Source organism: Gopherus evgoodei, chromosome 16 (genome assembly GCF_007399415.2).
Source record: "Gopherus evgoodei ecotype Sinaloan lineage chromosome 16, rGopEvg1_v1.p, whole genome shotgun sequence".
Lineage (NCBI taxonomy): Eukaryota > Metazoa > Chordata > Testudines > Testudinidae > Gopherus > Gopherus evgoodei.
The window spans coordinates 19,323,070-19,346,602 of record NC_044337.1 but is presented as its reverse complement, the minus strand read 5'-3'; the positions used below and the strand labels follow the sequence as shown (position 1 = coordinate 19,346,602).

The window sequence follows — 23,533 nt, the reverse complement described above, 5'->3', positions numbered from 1 at the left end:
AACCCCCTGCCCCGGGCGCAGCTCCGCCTGCTCCGGCTCCGGCTCCGGCTCCTCCCCTGCCGCGGGCTCGTCTGCGGTGCTGGGCCCGGTCCGATCACAGACCCCGCGCTGCAAATGCCCCCTCAAGGGCAGAGCAGGCGCGGGCTGGAATTCCTAGCGGGACCCGAACAGGGGTCCCTAGAAACAACCATCGGTGCCGAAACTGGGGGGCTGCCGCACCCCCTGGCTTGAAGTACTTTCCCTTCTAGGCAGGGGTTACAGTTTGGTGCAAGGGCTCTCAGCACCCCCACCGTAAAAGTTGTTCCAGCCCCCTGGAAACAGCAGGGTTTATTGGTGAGCAAATGACTGTTCCTCAGCTCAACCCCCCTTTTTAGAAATGATCAGTATTTATGGTGTGGGCTGCGATAGCCCTTCAAAGCCCCAGTCCCAGATTAGGATCCCCTTGCGCAAGGCACTGTGCAAACAGAACAAAAGGCTAGAAGGTCAGTTCTTTGCAGCAGGAACTAAGTATGGGGTAAAAGAGAAGAGGTGCAGGCAGAAGGGGAGTGCCAGGACACAAGGAGACGTTATGGGTCAGCCAATGTGCCTTAGTTCTTCACTTCAGCAGGGTTCTCTCTCCTACATACGCGGCTAGAAAAGGAGGCATGCGGAATACTCTCAGGAAAACTACTGAACCAGGGGGACTGAAAGTAACAGAACCACTGCAGGGCTTAGTAGGAGTAGGCTTCTGTGGCCTGCTTTGTGCAGGAGGTCAGACTAGATGATCACATCGGTCCCTTCTGACCTTAAAGTCTATGAGTCTATGAGCGAATACTCCACAGCCCTCAAGGGACTACTCCCAGTGGTGTGCATGGAAAGCGTTTGTAAGCTGGACCCTTGTCTACAGCACTGTGCCTTTAAGGGCCTCTCGCTTTGTTGCCAAGTTACAGCCTGTGTCCTAGCAACATAGTTTGTTACTTAAGCACCCTGTTTCTTGTGTGCCTGGTCAATTTCCTGCCTCTTTGTCCAGCTTGGACCAGAGTCACCAAAAAGTCTTAACTCAAAATGTCCCAGGCGCATCTGCCGGAAGCATTCACCACCTGTAACAAAGAGGCAGAGGAGGGTCGGTCCCAGAGAACCAGTGATTACTACAGAGTTAATGACAATTTGCCAGCCAGGTTCAACCACCCAGGATGGTTTCGGGGCTACAGGTGAGGAAGCTGATACAACTTGTGTGATGAGCAAAAGCAGCATGCTGAGAGAGAGGGAGGGGTTCATGGTGCACCCAGAGGTTGCCACACTTTGCAACAATGACCTGAGATCCTGTGAAGTCATGACCTCTGCAAGTCTGTGAAAATGATACCCATTTTAAGGCCTGAAGGGCCTCTGGGATATGTCCCATTATCTACAGCCAGATTAGCCATCATGGCCAGAGGTCCCAAGCGCGCTTTGCTCCATCTTCATTCAAGCCCCAGCTCTCCAGAGTCAAGCATGCACAGAATTGTCCTTGTTCTTAAATTCCTCCAGGATCCTAGTCTTTCTGTTTCCTTAGCAGACATTTCCTCTCTGCCCCATCAGTCTCACTGCTGGTGGATTCATAGTACCAGGAGACAGGTAAGTCTACAGTACGAAATTATTTCAAAATTATTCTATTTGAATTTTTGGATAGTACCAGGAGACAGGCAGTGCACCGTCTGCTGGCAGTATGGCGTCTGCCGTAGCTTTCATGGAGGGAGGAACGAGTGACAACGCACACCCAGAAACACCCGTGAGAATGTTTTTGCCCCATCATGCTCTGGGAGCTTAACCCAGAATTCCAATGGGCAGCAAGGACTGCGGGAACTGTGGGATAGCTACCCACAGTGCACCGCTCCAACATTCAATGCTAGCCTTGGTACTGTGGACGCACTCTGCCGAATTCATGTGCTTTAGTGGGGACACACAAGACCAAATGTATAAAATCGCTTCCAAAAATTCGAATAGAATAATTTTGAAATAATTTCATACTGTAGGACATACCCTTAGAAATGCCTTCTCATCTCTCCCCACCTTATCCATTCCCCATTTCATCCCCAAAAGAATCTTTTCCTTTGCCTGCACTTCTTAATGTCCATCTGTTACTGTAGTTTATCTCTGTAAACTGCACTATTTCACTCTGTCGAGTGCTGTGGGATACAGTTTGTATGAAAGAAACCATACCAAGTAAAATTGCATTCTATTGTGTAGAACGAATGAGTCTCATCCAATGTACAGGACCACCAACCAGATCTATGGAAGCAAAGCGCCTACCGTACATGAAATGCCAGTAAGTATATGCAGCACAAGGCTAATTAAAGTGTGTATCAATCTTACCTTTTAAGTGAGCTCTAGGTACCTGTTGAGGAATAAGTTATTTGCTTTATCTGTAGGAATACTTTAAACAAATACTCAGCTATGCTTTTTGCTTTGTTCCTTTAAAAAAAACTGTCAATTCACTTTACCTTCCTTACAGGAGTATCTATCCTTTGCAGTATTTTAAAATGCATATATTATCCTGCGGGCACTGTTTACTCACCCTCCTCTGCCCAGATATCGCCTGTTACTGGCATGAGCAAACTGGGTAGGGAAACAGTCCGTGTGTGGCACAGCCAACCAGAATACAGGCACAGAATATTGAAAAGTAGTCAAGGGAAATTGGCAAGGGGGAATTCTGATCTTCAAAATTTTTTTTTACCCTTATATCTTTTGTTAAATTTAAGGGGTTTTGATGGTGGCCAGCAGTGGTTCAAATTTAGGTCTCCTATATAAGACCCAGTAGGTGAATTTTTCAATTGCTATTCGAATTTGCATTTCATGTTGCCACTCCAGCCACTTACAAAGGAAGGGAAAATACAGTAATATAATTCATGAAAAACTGAGGGGCACCATAGTTCTATTTTCATATTGTAGGCCTCAGCAGATCTCTGAAATCAGAAGGTGGGATTTTCAGAAGCCTCTAAATGACTCAGTGAGACATATGCTCTCATGTCACTTTGGGGCTTTTGAAAAATTCGACCCAGAAGCTTCAGTATCTCCACGCAATGAATTTTACAGTATAAGAGGGTTAGAAAGAAAAGACTCGGTAGTTTAAACTACAGATACACTGACCTAAAATCTCTTTGGAAACACACTGGAGTAGATCAATAATTTTTTAATTGGACACAATTATATTCCCCTCCTAAATAAACAAGGAGAGTTAGTCTCTGGCAACTTGTGGCTGAAGTCTGATGCCAAAGAGAACAAGGTGTTTACTCACAAACACCCCCACAAACAATTGTACTACTACTACGTTTAAAAAAAAAATCAGAAAAGCTGAGGTGGAACATAGTGATTGCCAAAGTGAAAAAATAAACCATAACCAAAGCCATACACAGGGAAATGTGTGATGATCAATGCCTGAAGCTCCAGAAGCTGGCCCTAGCTCTTCTCCCCACTCACACATAGTATACCTTTCTGTGATAGAAGAATTAATATGGTATGTAAGAATTGCAGTTTTTGAATTTAGCTGAAATTGGTGTAACATCTCTGGCCTGCACCACTGGTGTGCTGCAGAAACCAGCACCCTTGCAGCAAAATATAGGACAAGTTTCCTGAGTACACAGGCCCTTGATTAAAAATACTAAACAATGGGTGGATGGGTAGGGTTTTTTTTCTGGCCATAGCTGGTGTGTGGTTCATGCTATGAAGCATGAAGATTTAGAGCCCTTTTAATTATAACCTCGCTCTTGTAAAAACACAGAGATGCTATTCATATGAGTATCTACAATATTTCCTCTTGCTTTTCTCCCCCACAGACCTCCTTTAACATTACCTCACATGCATTTTCGAAACATCTTGGAAAGTGTGGCATGTATAGGAATAATGGGCTCAACACCTACATGGAGAAAAGCGATGTGACTGGCATAGATAACCTTATCACCTTCTACGACAGACTCAACTTTCACCCCAGTTACAATGGCAGTGGCCCATCCCACTGTGAATAATGTTTCAGCCATCATGTCTGCAGTATGACACCTGTTCTTCAGTCTACTGTCTACTGCCTGGTTAAAAAAAAACACAAAAGAACGAGCGAACAATAGCATTGACATTTCCTTAGGATTTCTGCTTCTCTCCTAAATCTTTGAAAGCATGACTGGAAACGGTGCACTCCTGCACTGAGTGATGTTAAATACACTTCCATCTGCCACATTAGCTTGCAGGATGATTCACCACAACAAACACAGGCTTCTGTTAAAATAATGCTGCATGCCATTGAAGCATCATTAAGCTGCAATGGCAATCTTTTATTATGCTGTCTGACTTGAGGTTACCTTGCTGAAGGAGAGCCTAGATCCAATGTTAGCATGACGTAGTAGAAAAGGTCATGAAAACGGAATAAAATGAGTCAATGAGCACGGATGAAAACTCTGTCATTGAGAGAATAATAAGAGCAAAATGCTGCTTTAGAGCAGGTGTGTTAATAAAGAAAAAAAATCTGGAAAAATGTTTGTTGTTTTATTAAAATGCCTGTGAACACAAGTGAATTTAATGCTTGTTAAACATAAATGGATGGCTCCACTCCACAGGCAGCCAGCACACACACTTTCCCATGCCACGCTGCCCTGGCAGTGTGCCTCAGGAATGCCCAGCAAACACCACTGAGAGAAGTTCAGAGAAGTTCTACGACCCCCTCCTATCTTGGGCCTCTGCTCAGATTGTCAAGTAAGGGCTACACTTATTCTGGGTTAGAAGGGACCATTGTGATCTCTGGTCTGACTTCCTGTATAACAGGCCACAGAACTTCCTCAAAACAATTCCTAGAGCAGATCTTTTAGCAAAATCTCCAATCTTGATTTGAATCCACCAGGGCCCTTGGCAAATTGCTCCAATGGTTAATTATCTTCACTGTTAGAAATTTACACCTTATTTCCTGTCTGAATTTGTCTAGTTTCAACTTCCAGCGAGCCATCTTTCTCTGCTATGTTGAAGAGCCCATTATCTGCATTTGTTCCCCATGAAGGTACTTATAGACCGTGATCACATCACCCCTTAATCCTCCCTCTGCTAAAATAAATAAGTTGAACTTTCGCAGTCTATCACTATACAACATATTTTCTAACCCTTTAATTGTTCTCATGGCTCTTCTCTCTCCAATATGTTAACATCCTTCTTGAACTGTGGACAGCAGAACTGAACAAAGTATTTCAGCAGTGGTTGCAATAGTACCTAATACAGAGGTAAAATTGCATCTTTACTCCCACGCAAGGTTCCCTGTTTAAGCCTCTCATTAGCCATTTTGCACTGAAAGTTCACATTCAGCTGATTATCCATCACAATGACTATTTTCAGTCACTGCTTCCCAGGACAGAGTGTCTTATCCTGCAAATATGACCTGTGTTCTCTGTTCTCAGATGTATACATTTCCATTTAGCTGTATTCAGATGCCTTCTGTTTGTGCCCAGTTTACCAGGTGATCCAGACCGCTCTGTACCTGTGACCTGTCCTCTTCATTATTTACCACTCACCCAATTTTTGTATCATCTGCAAACATTGAGAGTGATGGTTTTATATTTTTTTCCAGGTCATCTGCAAAAATATTAAAAACTACTGGGGCAAGAACCAATCCCTGCCAGGGACTACTAGAAATGCACACCGTTCAATTATGATTTCCTCATTTACAATTACATTTTGAGACTTACCTGTTAGCCAGATTTTAATCCATGTAATGTGTTCCATGTTAATTTTATATCATTCTTGTTTTTTAAATCAAAATACCATCTGTTATCAAGTCAAGCACCTCACAGAAGTCTAGGTATATTACATCAATACTGTTACCTTTATCAACCAAACTTACAGTCTCATCAAATATCAAATTAGTTTTCCACAAATCTAGGTTGATTTGCATTGATATTACCCTACTTTAATTTTTTATTAATCCCTCCTTTAATTTGTTATTAATCGAGTCTTATATCGGTATTATGTTTCCTGGGTTCAATGTCAGATTGGCAGACCTGTAATTACCTAGGTCATACCATTACTCTTTTTAAATACTGGCACAACACTAGCTTTCTTTCACTTTTCTGGAACTTCCCCTGTGTTCCAAGACTTACTGACAATCAACGTTAAAGGTCCACAGAGCTTGTTGGCCAGCTCTTTCAAAATTCTTGGATGCAAGTCATCTGAACCTACTGATTTATAAATGTCTAACGTTAGTAGCTGCTGTTTAACATATTTAGTTACTGCTGGAGTAGAAATATATCATCATCATCATCTGATATGAATAATCATCAGTTTTTTTCCTAACTATAGAACAGACATATTTCTTGAACACAATCTGTACCAGTTACAATGGTGACTTCTGTGACATGGATTCTTGTCTACTGCAAGAAACAGTAGTTTAAATGGTACCAATAACTTGAGCTGATACCGCATAGAAGAACAGAAGTACATAAATTGTCCGTAAAATAATTCCTACAGTGCAGTAAGTGGTAGCAAATTAACAAAAATGCTCCAACACATTAACCTTCAAAGTCAAATCTTGTCCTGTTAAACTATGTTTTTCCCACTGCAGGAAAAAAAAATTACCTTGCTTGATAACAGGACACTTCCTATGAGGATCTGACAAAGCAACTACAAAATTAAGAGTTTTAAGGTGGAATTGTGTTCATAAAGCTGAGAAAAGGTGTCATCTGGGAAATTTGTTCAAGAGAGACTGTCAAGTAGCTAAACCCTCAAATCTACGTTTGGAGATCCAAAATTTTTAAAGAAATTTCATTGTAAACAGTTTCAATAGCTTCTGTCTAGGAAACACAATCATGTTTCACCCTGGAACTAGAAAAAATCACTATAGAATTTCAAGAATAAACTTTTATTAGAAAAAAAGACATCCATTAACACACATTTAATATGATTAAATGATGTTCAGGTAGAAATCCTTGCTGAACCCCTTCCAGTCAACATATAGTTACTTATAATTAAGTGATAGTTCAGTCAACATAGCTTACAACAAAGATATACATATACTTAGCTTTTCTTCAATCACAAGTGATCCTTTCAACTCTTGGCTCATACTGCATGGTACTAAAGGATGAATGAAGTTTTTGAATCTTTGTTTCTATGTTGCTTAGAATCTGACTAGATATCTCAAGATCCATGTTTTCCCAAAGATATTAACCCTTTAAATAGTATTGTTAACTGATTTGTTGTAGAACATTTGTTATTCATTCCTGTCTCAAGACTATAATTTCTTAATGAATTATTCAAACAAGGGCAATGAATCCCAGAGAAATATTTTCTAAAGTTTTATTGCAACAAATGCAGTTATACAACCGATGAAACTGTGCAATTTTATATAAATCACACTCCATTGCAGTTCTAACCGTGCAATGTATTTCCACGTATAGTTCTCAAGAACTTTGTTTGTGGAGGAGACACTATCCTAGTTTAACAGTGCAACACACTGGTAATATATAACAAAAAGCTATGAACATTTTTCAGCAGCTGGCTGAAAATAATATTTGGTATATTAGATGAGATGTGTCCAGGTAATACTGCAACCTATATTTTTCATAACATTTTCTTAAGAAAACTTCACTCTGACATGAATCATTTTTATACTGTTCTATAAAACTGAACTGGTCAAGCATAACAGGGAAAGTTTTAAAAAATACAAGCAAGGCAAGGTTACTTTTGTTACTAGTTAACAAGCTCAGCAATGAAATATGAAACTGAATAGTAAGTCTAATAAAGGCATGAATATAGAACAAACAAATACAAATATATGGTGCCTGATCTAAAACCTATTGTAGTTCCCCAAGACTTTTGAAGGAGGTCCATGGTGTAGTTTCACTATTACACCACACAATATTTGGTGATCTCAAATACAGAAATTCCTGGCAGAATTCTGCCTTCATTTATAACCTGTCAACGGAGTTGAACAAATATAATAAAGCAAGGGCTGAAATTCACCCAAAGGCTTTATATTTTCAATATCTATCATATGGTTTCCACAGAAAAAACAAAGTAATTTAGAAAAAAAATCAGCCTTCTGCTTTCTCATTTACCACTTCTCTTCTAGGACTTCAGGGCATGTCTTCATTTCCTCCGTTGTTTCCAATTCTTTGCCTGAAATACAAAATCAACACAGTGCAGAATAAATAAGAAACAGATCAGGCAATTTTACACAATTTTATTATTCCATCCACTTTTTCTACCGATGAGATTAGTTTACAGGGAGGACTGTCTCTTTTTAAAAAACTACTCACATTTACCTGCCCATATCTCTCTACCACATACTTTCTCCACAATTCTTAAAATCTCACCTAAAAAAAATAAAAAAATCTTTTCTCTTATGCCTAAACCAATTCCCTGGTTTTGGTATTTGAGCTGAATGCTTCACTTTGTTACATATGGTTTATCTCACAACCTTCCACAACAGGCTGCCTTGCATAATTTAACTCTGTAGCACGTTTGGGGATACAGTTTGTATTAAAGATGCTATGCAAAATAAAGTCATATTGTACTGAATTGTATTTGTGTATCATTATAAAGAGCTGGAACACACCCCTTTTAGATGAAATAATACAAGATGCACAACTAAACTTATCCCTCCTTTTAGGAAACAAAGTGATTATTCCATCATTTTTTGAATCAAACATCACCATGACCAGGGTATTTGGATAATATTCATGCTAACTGGTAAAACTTCTAACTGTCGTGGGAAAAGCCTTGAAGAGCTGTTTTAAACAGCAGATGAGCTACAAAATTGCCTGCAGAAAGCCTATTAGACAGTTTTAAAACTACGAGTGGTGTCATAGTGAAGTGCAGTACATACATTATTTTGTTATTTCCATTGCTTTTCAACCCTGAGAAACAAATCGGGCTTCTTTTCTTTTCTTTTTTCTTTCTTTTTGCCTTCAAACATGCAGCACACTTTCTGAAAGCACCAAAAAACAAAGAAAAACAAATAACCCCCACCATTCCTAGATTAAACATACCAACATGATTTGGGGGGGGGGGGAAGTCTTTCCATAGGGTTATGAAGAAAATTGCCCATGCTAAAAGAGTGTGTTAGGACATTTGATTTTTTTTCTAGGTATTTATACAGGTTTTAGTCTAAAAATTTTACACTGTATTTGAGTATTTATCACAGGGATGCTGTTGATATGCTTAGTACTAAGCTAAGATGTCGATGTCAGATGTAAATTTACATTTTCTCTAAGTGTGACTAATCCAGAATTTACTAGTATAACATTTTTTCAGCCTCTGGAAACATTTGTTCCAAACATTTTAAGTCAACCCTTCATTCCCTCTCCACCCCCACCAGACAAATATTACAAATCTCTTTGCCTAGTTATTTTTAATGAGCCCATCAACGTTAGAGTCTGAAATACAGCTAGCACATAACCTTTACCAGTTGTAGATGGACTACTGGTGAAAAGTGCTGTATTGACAACTTTGGGGACTGTAATCCTGTTTAGTAGCAGAGCAGGTAAAGAACAGACAGTGCAGGCATACACATGTACTTTCTTCCTGACCTGGAGGAACCTCTATGGTCCCATCTAATTCTTGACCTCTCTACTGAGACTGCCAAGAAAGGTGCTAATTAATGCCTTTTGAAGTGGTGGCTTTATTAATGGGGGCATCTGTACACTGGGAATGGGACTGAGACTTGTCAAATTCATTGCACATAGGTCACTAGGCCATTGTTAGATACAAGCAACTTAAAATCACAGCTGGCCTAGAGGTGAAAGCCTCCGTTATCTTATTACAAATCCTCCAGATTATCCAGTCCACATACAATGTATATCATGGTCAATACAGGACTTGTACATTTAGGATACGTGTATGAACAATGGTTCTCTCTCCTTGTGTCTGCACGCTGCATAAATGCTTCAGTGTAGTCTGCTCTTAAAATTGTGCGTTAAATAAGGTAAAGAGGAGGCTTTTCTACAACGATGGCCTGGTCCATTCTAACCAGAAAAAGGCCTGTATTGATGATTCCTGCTAGGATCAATTTATATGGAGCATTAAGTATAAGATAAAGTATATCTAGTAAGCTCCAGAGAAGACCCATGGCAACGAATAGGCCCTCAATGTGTTTAAATATTATAAACTTTGGGACACTGAGGATTAAAAAATGAGGCGCACAAAAAAAAGAATCTACCTGGAATTCTCTCCTTCCATTCTGGATTTTTAAAGTAAGATTTTTACATATCTGTGCTGGAGATAAAGTTATGTAAGGTTGTATTGTCAATCCAGGATCAATAGAGGTTCTTAAAGAACTGGAAAATAACAAAAACAAAAAATATATATATATGCATCAGTAGGCAAAGTGGAACAGATCTGCATTATAATCACTTCTGCTTTAGGCATCAAAATATATATAGTTTAAATTGCTTAAAACCTACATGAGCAGAATTTATGCACAGAGTTAAAAATCACATTACATTTTAAAATAAGACAGTGGATGATTTTAAATTAAGTCATTTTCTTCTGTACTTACCTGCTAAGATCTGAGTTTGTCTACCACTGAGGAAATATGGAACAGTAAAATGATAACACCAACTTCTAAAGGAAGTTTGGAGTCATTGTAACTACAGGACAGGCACTGCAGGGGCACGCCAGTGCACCTTCAACCATCACCTGGAGGCGTCACAGTTGGGTCAAGAGGGCTAGTTTAGCTCCATACCTTTTCAATCATTGGCTTCTTTGATGAGTACCAATAAGGCATTCCTCAGCAGAAAGAAAACAGAAGCTCAAACCATGCTGGTATTGTACCTAAGACGACATTGCCTTGTATGAAGGGGTCAGGCAGGATCCCAAAGCAGGTTCTGGATGAAGCTTAAATCCACATAAATTCACAGGGTCACTGACTCAGTTAATGTAATGCTATTATTCCTTGACTGGGCAGCCTTTATTCTATTCATTTAATATTGATTGTTTATTGTTCCAAGGACTCAGGATTTATTTTCTTGACTAAGTGAATGGTTGATGAGAACTGTGTCCAGAATGATGCTGCTGCAAACACAGCATGGGAAAACACCTGACACAACAGCCTGCGTATGGCTGTGGTGCCAACACTGAAGATGATGTGTAGTGTTTAGAAAAAAGTTCCCTGTGGACAGTTTGCTTTTCTGACAAGTGAACAATTCTAAGGGATGAAGTTTGAAAATTCAGGAGAAGCATCAAAGCAATCTAGGGACGTATCCATAAGGCACACATTGTGACAGAAACATCAGGGAAGACTGGTTGGGACACATACCAAAATGCAACCTCAGGCCACAATAGACAAGCTTCTGCCACGTGCAGAATATCTTTAATCTCCAACTACCCTCCTCCCAAAACAGTCTCAAACCCCAGCCATTCACACCCCAGTGTAAGCAGGAAACCATCCACCTCCTTCTGTACCAGTGCAGGCGGACAACCACCCTCACTGCCTCCAATCCTCAGCACTGGTCCTGGGTGCTGTAAAGAGTGTATGCTGGTCCTGGATACTGGAGAAGTGGTGCTGAGTAAGAGTGAGTGCTGATCCTGGAAGGTGGGGGTTGGTGGTGCCCAAGTTCCTTAGTGAAGTCTCTACAAATGCTTTCCACCTTCAATCCCACTATCTTCTGCTTACCTCTGCCTACCTCCCACTCCTGCAAAGCAGTCTTCAGAAGCTGCTTCAGCAAGCTGAGGAAAGATCCCACTCCTTGTCCACAAGCTTAGGGGAAAAAAGGTGCCGACTATTACTTCCCTTGCAACGCTGGAGCATCTATCAACCCGGCTCTCAGTGCAATTGGGAGCCATTAGAACTTCTAGATTTATAGACCCCTTTTTTCACATCACTCATGAAATTCTCCGAACTACATTCTAGTCACACTTCTTATAGCTTTGTAGGTTCTCCTCTCATTCTCTTTATTGTTACTAGGAATATCTGCATAAAACCAAGATCTTTTAAATCTCTTCCTGCTGCTTCTTCCCACTGGAAACCAGACTCCTGGTGTGTCAGCCACAGAATTATGATTTCAGATAAGATGTGTACAGAAGTGGGAGAAGACAATAAGCAGCAGGAGCAGATGAGTGTTTAGGGACTCTGTTCTTGTTCCCAGTTAAGTCAATGGGAGTTTTGCCATGGTCTTCAAGGGAAGCCGGAGTAAATCTTTGTTTTGATCCAGCTGACCCTAGTCATAAAAACTGCAGGCAGCGGTTCTCGACAACCTTGCATTTAAAAAAACAATGGGCAGGGAAAGAAAGATTTCATTTTGAATCAGTCTTTCGACACAGGATGTTGATACAAACCACCTGAAATCTTGCTGGTTTCATGGTTCATGATCAGAACCCAATTTATTAAATGTTATAAACTTATGAATTCACACCATTTCTTATATACAAATCAAGTTTTTCAATTTTTAAAAAAGTGCTCTTTAAAAATTAATTAGTTTAAAGCACAAGTTACAAGGAACTGCATCTTAACTGAAAGTGAATTAGTACATCAAGAAAGGTTTCAACCACATGCACATCAGTTGGGGAATAAGACACTTTTTAAATCTCAATGTTGGTTTACTGAAATTTTATTTGAGGAAACACTCAGCCTAGTTTATATAGACAGGGTATATAGTGCTTCCATCATTAAAAATAATTACAGCTTAATGTTATTAAAGCAATATATTTGGAAAACTGCTATTTTAAAATACCAGCTTGCATTCCAATTTCAAACTAAAGACCCCAGTCTTGCAATCAGATTCAGGCAGGCAGAACCTTATGCCTGTGCAGACTGATTACAGTTTTGGGGGCTTAGAATACAACTTTTTTTCCAGGTGTACTATTACTAAATTAAAATTTGTAGTGACCTGATGTAATATTTAATCTAAAAATCAAATGTGGTCAGGCAGTAAGATGCCAGACGACCATTATTAAAATATTTTTTAAGTGTAACTGCACAACAGTATAAAGCACACAAAAGATGTCTAGACATAAAGGTCATTGTTTTCTTTTTTTATAACAACATTACTAGTACTACACTATCTATGCCATAGCCTGTCAATTCTCTGCAAGATCAGAGCACATAGGGGGATGAAATGCAATACTGGATGCATTCTTGACTGCTTTTGCTCTATTCTGGGAAATTAAGGCCAGCCTCAGGCAGGCTGTTGAAATAAGAAATAGATGGGTGGTAGATAGAGATTTCGAAGAGATTAGCCACTTAAGAAGACCAGATTATTACAGAAATGCCAAATCACACTGCTGATACAAAAGATACAGACTGACTTGAAGGGCTTCACTACACACAAACTGAAACAATGAAATCAGTTTTAATTCACATATTTTAGTTATTTCAGTGCAAGTCTATGTGTGGGGATGCTCTTATTCCAACATCAGTGGATGGAATAGAGGTGTGAGGGGTGAATGGAGTAGGGACACTGAAAATACCCTAGGATCTCACTCAGACAAAATATTTGCCAGCCAAAGCTTTTAAGGACGTGTTTACTGTAGCAAGCCTAAGTTTCCTCTATTGCACAAAACAGTAGAAAGATCAAATTTTTGCAGAGATGCATCTTACAGAAACCATTGTTAAAAACTAAACACAAGACACTCCAATGCAACATCAAGTTAAATTTGAAGGCCAAAACTCATCATGTATTTGTAGAGCATCAAAATGAGATTAAAGAATGCCTATGGGATTATTTTGGCCTTGTCTACTTCAGCAGCATGTAGATCCAGTGCAATCCACTGAAATAATGCTGTTTGAATGAACATATGGAAGCAAAACGTTGCTTCACTATACTGAACTCCAATTGTGCTTTGAAGCATCTGCTTACAGGAGGTTATCAGAATGTTCGGAAGATAAAAAGGACTCAGCAGTCTCAGAGTTGAAGCTGGAAGCCCTTAAAAGACTGCTCCACACCATGTTCCTGAACTTGCAATTGAATCTATAGGGACAGACCCTTGTATCTGCATGGAGCTACATTGACTTCAGTGGGCCTGTGTTAGTTACAGTCGTCCAGCAGAGCAGTTCTAATTTTAAGATGGGGATCCAAGTGGAAAATAGCTACATGCAGATGTTCTAAAATAGTTCCAATTCCATGAAATGACAGAGAATGTGCTTCAATATCTGTAATATTCCTAATCAGCTGCTGCTGTTTTCTAAGATCTCTTAGCAACTGGCCAATACACTGTGGACACAAATTGGTTCACTTTCAATATATGTATGTTTTGATGCACCATATAATTTAAAGCATAATTAGCCATGCTATCTTCTTATCTAGGACAATGACATGTTAAATACAGCATCCTGTAGTAATGCATGCCCTAAAAATCATTATAAAAATATTTCCTTGAAGCACTTTAAATCATTTACAAAATTCTACAAAAAAAAATTAAACATTTATCCATGATACACCTGTTAAATAGGATTTTTCACATTAGTGTACACATGATGTAGATCAGTATCTTCCATCTTCCCCCTTTCACTCTCAACTTTTATCAAGGTATTTACAATGATAGGTATTTTCTAAAAAGACTGAATGCTGTTATAAAAAAAAAATACTTACAAATCTGACACCTCGCTTTTCACCAGGGAACTTGTGCATGTCTGTACAGCTATGTCACTAAACTCTGTCGAACTTCTGTCTAAAGTTTCCTGAACATGGTCCTCTTTACGATCAGCTTCCCTACTTTGCTCGGCTAACATTTTCCCTTCCAAACTAGAGTTGGGTACATTAATTTCTTCCTGCCTGCTGCTGTCTTGCTGGCTCTCTCCTTCCTCTTCCTTAATCGATGTGTTTTGGCTCTCAAAAATACATGTTCCTACGCTAACGCTTACTGCTGCCATGTTGGGTTTCTGCAATTGGGGATCTGGATTTGAATCTGAGCTGCAATACATATGTTTGTCTCCCAAAGTGTTATCCTTTCTGTAATCATCTGCTTCAGTTTTAACATGCAAAGGAGCAGCCTCCAGTTTTTCACAGGTTTCTGCTATATGGAGACCTGTCTCCTCTACTATGAGGCTCTGAGTAAAATTTGCTTCTTTTATTCCTGTCTTTCCCTCTCCACCAAGGTCCCCATTCTGCACCAAGGCTCCACTTTTTTGTTCAAGTGCACAAATATTCGGGAGAGTTACCTCAGTCCTTAATGTGCTGCTATGGGGAAGTGGAAGTTCTACATTTTGCCTTTTGTTTAAAAGCACAGATTTCTTTCTATCACGAGCATACTTTAGACCAGCTATAAATTTGCTTGAAATTTTTAACTGAAAGGTGCTATTTCTTTTGGAATTAGACTTAGCATTAAAGTAATTTTGCAATTTACACCCATCACCTTTGCTGTGTGTAGATGAAAGGCTTTTCTGCTTAGGCTCTATAGTACTCTTTTTACTTAATGGATTTCCTTTTACAGACAAAGCACCAGCAGCTAAACCTTTAGTCCATACTGTCCCTTGCTCAGCCTTCAACTCCAGAGTAGTATGGAGGAACACATTCTCTGCATGGGACGCACTTTTCTCACCATCATGCATTATTGCACTTTCTCCTACAGTTCTCTGAGAGCTTTTCATTTCATCTGTTTGCTGAGGTACCTTTTTAGTTTTTTTACTCTGACCCGATAACATGTTAGTCTCATTTTCGATTAGCTGATGCTTTGTTTTTCCTTTGTTTGCACGTGGTTTGGTAACTCTCAATGAGTCAGCACTTAAGTTATCCCTCCGTATTTCCATACTGTTTGCAGAGTCTTTAGCCTTTTCTGCCAAAAATTTCCTAATTTCTTGTTCAATGCTGTCATCGCTATCCACAGAGCTGCTGTCATCTGTTGCTGAAGTAGCAGTCAAAGAACATCTTTTATTTTTAGCTGCCTCCAAGTTATTCTTGTTGCAAACTGGTTTAGGTTTACATTCTTTTTTAAACTGCAACGCAAACGGTAAGTCCTTTATGCTTTCTGATCTTCCTTTTGAGAGCCTGCCATTTACATTGTTCTGGGGGCTTCTAACTGCATTTTCCTTAGTATCTTTACGTGATTTTGAAAGGCAGCTTTTTAGCAGAATAGGACTTTTGCATTTCCAGTCCTTTCGCTGGAGGCTACTGAGTTCATCCAAAAGCTGGGTTTCTGTGTCACCAAATCTGACTTTCTTCTTGCATTGGATTTTTTGGTCTTTGGACTTTTTCTTTAGTTTCCTCTTGGACCTTAAGAGGTCTTTGATAGCGCTATCAAGATCTTCATCGCTGTCCAGAGAACTGCTCTTGTCATCTGTACCATCTCTCTCTTGAGCCTGGACTGTATTTTTTATCAGTTCTCTTGTGTTACCCTGAACCTGCATCAAGCTGTTTGCAAAGTCTAAAGCAACATGCTTGTCAACAAGCCCAGTGAATTCTGCAGAGATCAGCTGCTGACTTGTTTCTTTGTTACCAGACCTTCCAGCTTCACAGGCTTTTCTATGACAGCTCAGGCCACTCCCATCTTGCAAAACTAGCATTTTGGCGCTATTACCATAACCCGCATGGGTACACCCCATCTCCAGCCCTTCTGTTTTATTGTCTATGCTCTGTTTTGCTACTTTGCTTTCTCCTTTAAGTCTCCTCTTACGACTCAATGATAGATTCAGTGTTTTGGGGAGGGAAGGTTCCAGGCCACCAGTCACACTGTTACGCTCAGAAGACAAGGGCCTTTGGACAGAGTGGGACAAATTACCAGGTTTTGTTACAAGATTTTCTGACTGTGCCTTGAGAGCCAAAAAAGCCCTGATTTCTTGCTCTATGCTATCATCGCTGTCCACAGGGCTGCTGTCGCTTTCGCAGTGGGAGGAAGGCAAGCTTTGGGGGTAGAAGAAAGGGTTTGCTGCAAATGATTTGCCCTCGCATCCCATTTGGGGTGGCATGATTGTTTTGGAAATGTCAAGGATGGCTTCCGCACACATCAGTTCTGTGGATGTGTCGGCTCGGCAAGAAGCCTGCAACGTGAGCTTGCATTTGGCAATTTTGTTTACCGGAGATGCACAACTTCTGGCTTTTTTCAAAGGCTTAAACAGTTTGTTAAATTCATTGCCAGTGCCTTTAAATTGTGTGGATTTTGTACTCATCTCCCTCCTTTTGCTGCTTAAGGATTTTTTATGGTCTTCTGCCGATGCACATTTTGTTGAGCTAATTGTTAGGCTTGCAGAAATGTCTGCTACACCTTTTTGGAAGTCTGTTGTAGGATTTACCTCTTTCTTGATTTTCTCCAGCTGATAAAGCTGAATGGCTTCTTCGATACCATCATCACTACTTGAATCAGATAAGTGAGTGCTTTCAATTATTTGTTCTCCTTCGGTTTTGAAGAAATGTCTCTTGCCTTCACCTTCTTTATTTTGTTCGACAACCCAGGGCTGGCTAGTAGCAGTCATTTTAAAATGTGTCTGGGTCGCTTTATTGAAGTCACTAGGCTCTTCACTGATTTTAGACTTCAAACATTTAGATTGTACATTGGTCTTCCTCAGTTTGGGCTGGTGCCTTAAGAGAAGTGCTTTGCATCCTTGCTTTAAAGTACTGCGATTTGCTTTGTTAGCTGATTCTTTGTTATATTTAAACATAGATTTCACTTGAGTTTCTTTCTGTTCCAGGTTTTTATCCTCCACAATTACACACTTATTAGTTTCTTGCTGTTTCTTTTCATTCAAGAACTGTACAATTTCAGCATGTATGCTCTGTTCAAAAGAGTCATCACTACTGATGCTCAGAGGTGAAGCTGACCGTAGCTTTTCACAAATTCCCACATGGTCAGAAATGAAGCCTTCAGTCACCATTTCAGCTTTAAATTTCATAGGGAGTAGATTACTAGTCACCTTATTCTGTGAGAGTTCCCTTTTGACCCTCTTGTCTACATCTGTTCTATCTGAACACTCTGCATTGCTTGGCAATGGCTGGATACTCTTGCTTTTCTTTTTCAAGTACTCTTGAATGGCTTCCTCTATGTCTCGATCAACAGAATCATCACTATCAGAATCCAACAGGAGGGTCCCAAACTCTGAACTGTCTTCCACTTCTGTGCCATCAGAATCAGCAGGGCAACCACACTTGGAATAGGTGTGCTGTTGTAGCACCCGGGTACTAGATGTAAGTCTGTTACTCTTTTTTTCTCCCTTTCGTTTTTTCTGTGTAATACAATCATAATCATTGTTCATATCCAGGGAAGACTCTTGACTTTGCAGGTTGTTTATGATCATCTGAACTTTTGCACTTACAGATGCTCTAGTAACATCCTCTTCAGATTCAGAGAAGCAAACAGGGTATCTACAACTCCTTGATTGTCCAAAAGATTCCCATTTTGTCTTCAGAGCTATCAAAGGAGAGGCATTCATAAGAAACATTCTAGCAGGCAATGAAGAAGTCCGCAAAAGAACTGTTTTTTAGGTTGGTCTCTCATCCATCCTAAGGGAAAAGAAAAAACACTCATATAATGTATATAAAATAAAATGTATAAACACATTACTTAGTTTTCCATGTGATACTCTGTGATACAACTCATACATTACTAATGTCCAGTAGTCTTGTTACATCAGCTAGTCACAGAAGTTGCTCCTCAATATCATTTAAATGGGAAATCTACTACTTGTTCCATTTAAAGAGGAGATAAAACTGAGGTGCTGACCATTTGCGGTCATTAAAGATCCCCTGGAATTCTGGCTCTAGCTATAGTCCAGTCCAGGTAATTACATCCTGCCTACCTAAAACTCTCCCTGCACTTTGAACATAGTATTCTTTGATTCTAATTCTAAAATGCTGCGGGCTATAAAAAGTTGTCAAGGTGAGCTGTAGCTGCATTTTAGGGATGGGTGAAGAGGACTCTTTATATGGGGGTGCATCATTTTATTAATTCTATAAAGAGTTTGGGGACAAAAGAAAAAATTAAAAAGGTCTTTTTAACTGGAGCAGACTTGGGGGGAAAACTGCAAAATATTCTACTAATATCTGTATTTTCTTGACTATGATTATTGTGTTTAAATGTTCTCCATCCATAACTAGGTTTCACTGTCTATTTGGTTGTGCAGCAAAATTATTTATGACTATATTTCCACTGAGTGACTGCAACGTTATACATTCAGCAATATGACTTCACTGCGGGATCAAGGCCCTTCTATAAATACAAATCTTCAAGAGCCAGTAAAAGTGGTAAGAAGATTATGAATTATTCTTTATATTACAGTAGGCACCCACTCTCTTAAGTACTGTATAGCCACCCAGCGTAAAATAGACCTCATCCCCAAAGACCTTACAATCTTCCATGGGACTCCACAAGGGCACAGGATTCTGACTACAGGCACCAGTCTGCAGCATCAAGACCTAATTTTGTTAGCTCAACGCATGCTCCTATCAACCTCTGTGTTCTGTCAAAACACTGCTGCAATGGAGACATGCCACAACTGTGGCACACAATCATCCCCACAAACATATTGGGTCTCAATCAGTCCATGGCATTGTACTGTACAGAAACTATAAAACCAAGCTTCTATCTTTGAATTTCTTCCAATCTAACTTTCCTCTAGACGGAGCATTCAGAAAGATGTTTTTTGCAAAAATTTAATTTGTGGCAGTATATTTTCTTTAAGAATTATTATAATTCTATAATTTTTAAACAAAACATTTTAACTTTTTCTTATCTCTCTCATGTTTTGTTACAGACAAGTGGGTATTAAAAATGCGGGGGGAAATGATGCTTGCTTACTTTTATCAGGCAAGCTTGGAGCACCAAGAATGAAAAAAGCATTGCAAGTGTGCTATATGTGGTTACTTTTGTCAAACTTGTTCTTTGATCTAGAGGCAGGGGTGAACTTTAACACCATTTTAAAAGCAGCCTGGGTCATTTTTCAAATCCCACCAGTCTAGGCAGAATCACCCCATATCTGCCTTACATGATTTCCCATCCCGGAAAGTCCAGCGGAGCTAATATTTTTGCTGCTCCTTCATCCTTTGGCTCCCTGCCACAATGTTCTGACATAAAACATTCTTGCTCAAGCCTTTGGCTCTAAATATCAATTCTTGACTTTTTCCCCCGTGATAATTAGTTTTAGAGCATTGCTCTTGTTATATAATTTAATTTTTAAGGATATTGATTAAGAATGTTCTTCCATCTGGTTGGTGCCCAGAGCAATCTGACACATGCGATTATAAATTCTCTCTATAGTCAAGCAAAAAAAAAAAAAAAAGTTAAGAGTTTACCCCTAGTATGCACATTCTAATAAAATACAAGTATCTTTGACTGTTCAAGTATCAAGCAATTAGGAACCACAGGTGAACTGGTGACCTAGCTAAGTGGTCATTACTTAGCAGCAGCCTAGAAGACTTTACGTGTAACATGTACTGAGAGGGTCACTGGTAAAGAATGTGGATGATTAAATAGTTTCCAAGTTTTCTGTGGTATAATTTACGGTATACTTCATAAAAAAACCCAGAAGCTTTCAAGCATGGGTGGTAACTTAAATAATCATGTTATGAGAGAAATGAATTAAGAGCGTGAGAGAATCAGAACACTGGGCTAGTTACCCCTGAGTAATGCATTCAATACGTTTAAGCTTTTGGCTCTGTACACATCACTATTTTTTCCCTATTAACCTCTTTCTTTCCAGAATAGCGGATGTTTTCATTATCTGAACAACATGGGATTGCTGGCATACTGAAAATTCACAGCTATCCACAGGGGACTGGGTTTAATTTGTGTGTCATGTTATCCACCCATAACGTCGGTGGGCCACTGCCAATCATTTAACAGCGGCTGCCGGAACTTAATTGCACACAACTAAATTAAAGCAATAGATTACCTATAACCACTACATTAAGCATCTTTATGGACAAAAGATCTCAAAGTACATTACAGAGAGTATACACAGCTATCACGTCACTGAGTCTTGAAATGCAGCCACTTCTAAGGAGTTACGTAGCAGCTATTTAATGTTAGACAGTAAGGTACCACAGTAATTTAAGACAGCAAGTGCGGGATACTGCACCCAAATACAAGCACAGACATTTGAGGAGGTAGAATTTAGTTATCCAAGTGGAGTTTGGCCAGGACATTAAAGTTAGTATCCTTACTCTTGCTGGTGGGGCGTGGACCTGAAGAGGACACAGTTCTCTTCAGAGCTGTGTCACTGACTTGCCACACAACCTTCAGTAACTTGCTGTAAATGGACACAGTGATAGCAACCCACCTCGGCAAAAGGATTTAACAGCAGCTGAAGAGTCCAATCACTGCAAAGTAGATGGTCCGCAAACAGTGCCACCGTACCTTCAATGCCCAAGAATGACCAGGCACACTGAGTTTTGCCTTCCTGAAGGAGATGCCCCTATCAGGAGACATCAAAGCATTGGTATTCCTCAGCTCCACCTCACACTGGCCTGTGCCTTCACACCCCCTTGGGATCCCAACCCAGAAACACTCCCAACCAGCCCTTGGCTTCTCTGCTCAAACATCACCCACTCCACCCTCCTGGGCCACAACCTCCAGTCCCTTCCAGACACACCTTAGGCTGCCATCCCTTGGGACCCCTCCCCCCAGCCAGCCTCAGGGATCCCAGTCTGTCACCCCCAGGGAGCCCTTAACCCCCAGCCCTGCACACCCCGGGGATCCCACCTCCAGGACCCCAGCCCATCACCCCAAGAACCCTGCCTTGTCACTCCCTGAGATCACAGCATGTCACTGCCAGGGAGCCCCCCTCCCAGTTTCCCAGCCTGTGACCCCCTCAGCGAGCCCCCCAAGTTCCCTGCCCCCCATATCCCAGCCCTGTACCCCCAAGTACCCTGCCCCCCACATCCCAGCCCATCACCCCCAGGGAGCCCTCGACCCCACCCCATCACCCCGGGACCCTGCCTTGTCACCGCCGGAGAGCCCCCCACCCCGGGGTCGCAGCCTGTCACCCCCCCGAGAGCTCCCCCGGGCCCCGTTCCGCGATCCCAGCCCCTCCCCCCAGGAGCCCGGGCCTTAACCGACCCCGGCCCCCCAACCGCCCTTGGCCTCGCCCCGCCGCCCAGAGCGGAGGCTGCCCGGGGCCTGGCCCCTCGGCTCCGCCTGGCAACGGCTCCCGCCGCCTTGGGCCTGGCAGTTCCGCTGCCCGGCCGGGGCCTCGGCGCCTCCCCGCCGCGTTGGCCGCTCACCTGCCGCCGGGCCCCGGGGTGGGGGCGCTGGGGGAGCGGGCGCGGCGTGGGCCCCGGGGCGCGGCTCCCGCCTGCTCCGGCCGCTGCCCGCCGAGCTGGTGCAGGGGCGGGCGCCGGGCGGCGCTTCCTCCCCTGCCCCCGGGGAGCGGGGGGCATGCGCCGCAGGGCTCCGCCGGGGTAGGCGGCGGCCTGCGCGGGCCGGAGCGGGGGTAGGGCCCGGCCCCGGCTGGGGGGCAGCGCAGGGGGCGGGTGCATGGCCCCGGCCCCGCCAACTCTGCCCCCGCGGAGCCTGCACGGGAGCGGGGCTGCAGATGGCGAATTGCTGGGGGGTCCCTGTGCTGCATGAGGCCAAGGGGGGTGTGGAACCGGCTCCGTCTCTTTAATCTCTGCCACCCCCCCCCATCGGTTCCTGAACCTCCCGGCCCCCTATGCCTTAGGGCAGCAAAGGCTGCGGCATCCTTTGTTCAGGCAGCGGGGGGCCGAGTGTCAAAAGAGCCCCGTTCCCGTTTAGCTACCTAGAGCTGTGCAGAATCTGGCCCCATATTTGGGTACCGAAACGGGAGGGGAGTCCCCGTGAAAACCTGCGGCTCCCCGCTCCGGTGGGTGGTGTGAGCCCTTCTGAAAAATCCGGAGCCTGAAGTGAAATCTCCGAGCTGCAGGACTCAATGGGTCTTTTCGGTGGCTAACCGGATTCTCTGCATCTTGCCCCTGCAATGGCCCCCGAGGCTCCCTGCATGTTGCTGCTACCTGGCTCCGTCGCTGCAGGTGACCCATGTGGGGATGTTAGCAGGTCTCCTCTAGGCGTGTTTCAGCAGGGCAGCACCCCAAACTGCAGTGGTTGTATGAACACCAGCACCTCAGTTGTGGGGCTAATCTCTGGACAGTCACAGACCCCTAGATGCTGCTCGTGTCCATAGAAACAAATTGCCTCTCAAAAAAGTAAACTTTTTTTTTTTAAAGTTAACATGAATTCAACTTGGTTAATGCATTTGGGGCCTGATCCAAGGCCCATTGAAGTTAGCAGGCGTCTTTCTACTGACACTTCAATAGGTATTGGATTGGGACTTGGTGAATTCATGAGTGCCAGTCTTTATACACATATGTATAGCTCAAGCAGTAAGAGGCTCAGGCTTGATCGAAAGATCCCATGTTCAAAATTTGCAAGTGACCTGTCAGTAGTGTCTTTATGTAGGCAAATAATCATCAGACAGTGCGTGTTTTAAGTTTTTCCATTTTCCCAGCCATGTCTGTCTCTCCCTGCACTTAACAAAGACCTTTAGTTCAAGCTATACTTCCCATCTAGCTCTGTTGCTATCTCTGAGTCTTCTCCACACCATCTGCCATCTCCTATTTAACTCACTGAAACACCCGGACAGAAATACCACTCCTTCTAGAAACAGACAGTTCATAACGAGGACTATCAGCTCCTTTTTCTTAGCCGTGAAGAAGTGCAGTGACAGTGCTGT

The 23,533-nt window shown here is 41.9% G+C and overlaps 2 protein-coding genes across 5 annotated transcripts; one reads left to right on the top strand and one right to left on the bottom strand.

Annotated features, from left to right (window-relative positions):
- The first annotated feature begins 245 nt into the window (after window positions 1-245).
- C16H9orf116 (chromosome 16 C9orf116 homolog) lies at window positions 246-5,513 on the top strand. Of its 2 annotated transcripts, XM_030535697.1 has the most exons (4): window positions 246-333; window positions 1,010-1,190; window positions 2,206-2,284; window positions 3,792-5,513. In XM_030535697.1, the coding sequence occupies exons 2-4, from the start codon at window positions 1,045-1,047 to the stop codon at window positions 3,978-3,980; spliced, it is 414 nt and encodes a 137-aa protein (XP_030391557.1). In that variant the 5' UTR covers window positions 246-333; window positions 1,010-1,044; the 3' UTR covers window positions 3,981-5,513. The 2 variants fall into 2 exon arrangements, with proteins under 2 accessions (XP_030391557.1, XP_030391556.1); XM_030535696.1 differs by lacking the exon at window positions 246-333 and having other exon boundaries at window positions 344-1,190.
- A 40-nt stretch (window positions 5,514-5,553) lies between these two features.
- Window positions 5,554-22,833, bottom strand: PPP1R26 (protein phosphatase 1 regulatory subunit 26). Of its 3 annotated transcripts, XM_030535692.1 has the most exons (6): window positions 22,068-22,117; window positions 21,125-21,259; window positions 14,511-18,350; window positions 10,142-10,259; window positions 8,810-8,911; window positions 5,554-8,100 (listed from the first exon to the last, which is right to left on the bottom strand). In XM_030535692.1, the coding sequence occupies exons 3-5, from the start codon at window positions 18,287-18,289 to the stop codon at window positions 8,819-8,821; spliced, it is 3,990 nt and encodes a 1,329-aa protein (XP_030391552.1). In that variant the 5' UTR covers window positions 18,290-18,350; window positions 21,125-21,259; window positions 22,068-22,117; the 3' UTR covers window positions 5,554-8,100; window positions 8,810-8,818. The 3 variants fall into 3 exon arrangements, with proteins under 3 accessions (XP_030391552.1, XP_030391551.1, XP_030391550.1); XM_030535691.1 differs by lacking the exons at window positions 5,554-8,100; window positions 8,810-8,911; window positions 10,142-10,259; window positions 22,068-22,117 and adding an exon at window positions 22,815-22,833 and having other exon boundaries at window positions 12,274-18,350; XM_030535690.1 differs by lacking the exons at window positions 5,554-8,100; window positions 8,810-8,911; window positions 10,142-10,259; window positions 22,068-22,117 and adding an exon at window positions 22,583-22,602 and having other exon boundaries at window positions 12,274-18,350.
- Window positions 22,834-23,533: the final 700 nt, after the last annotated feature.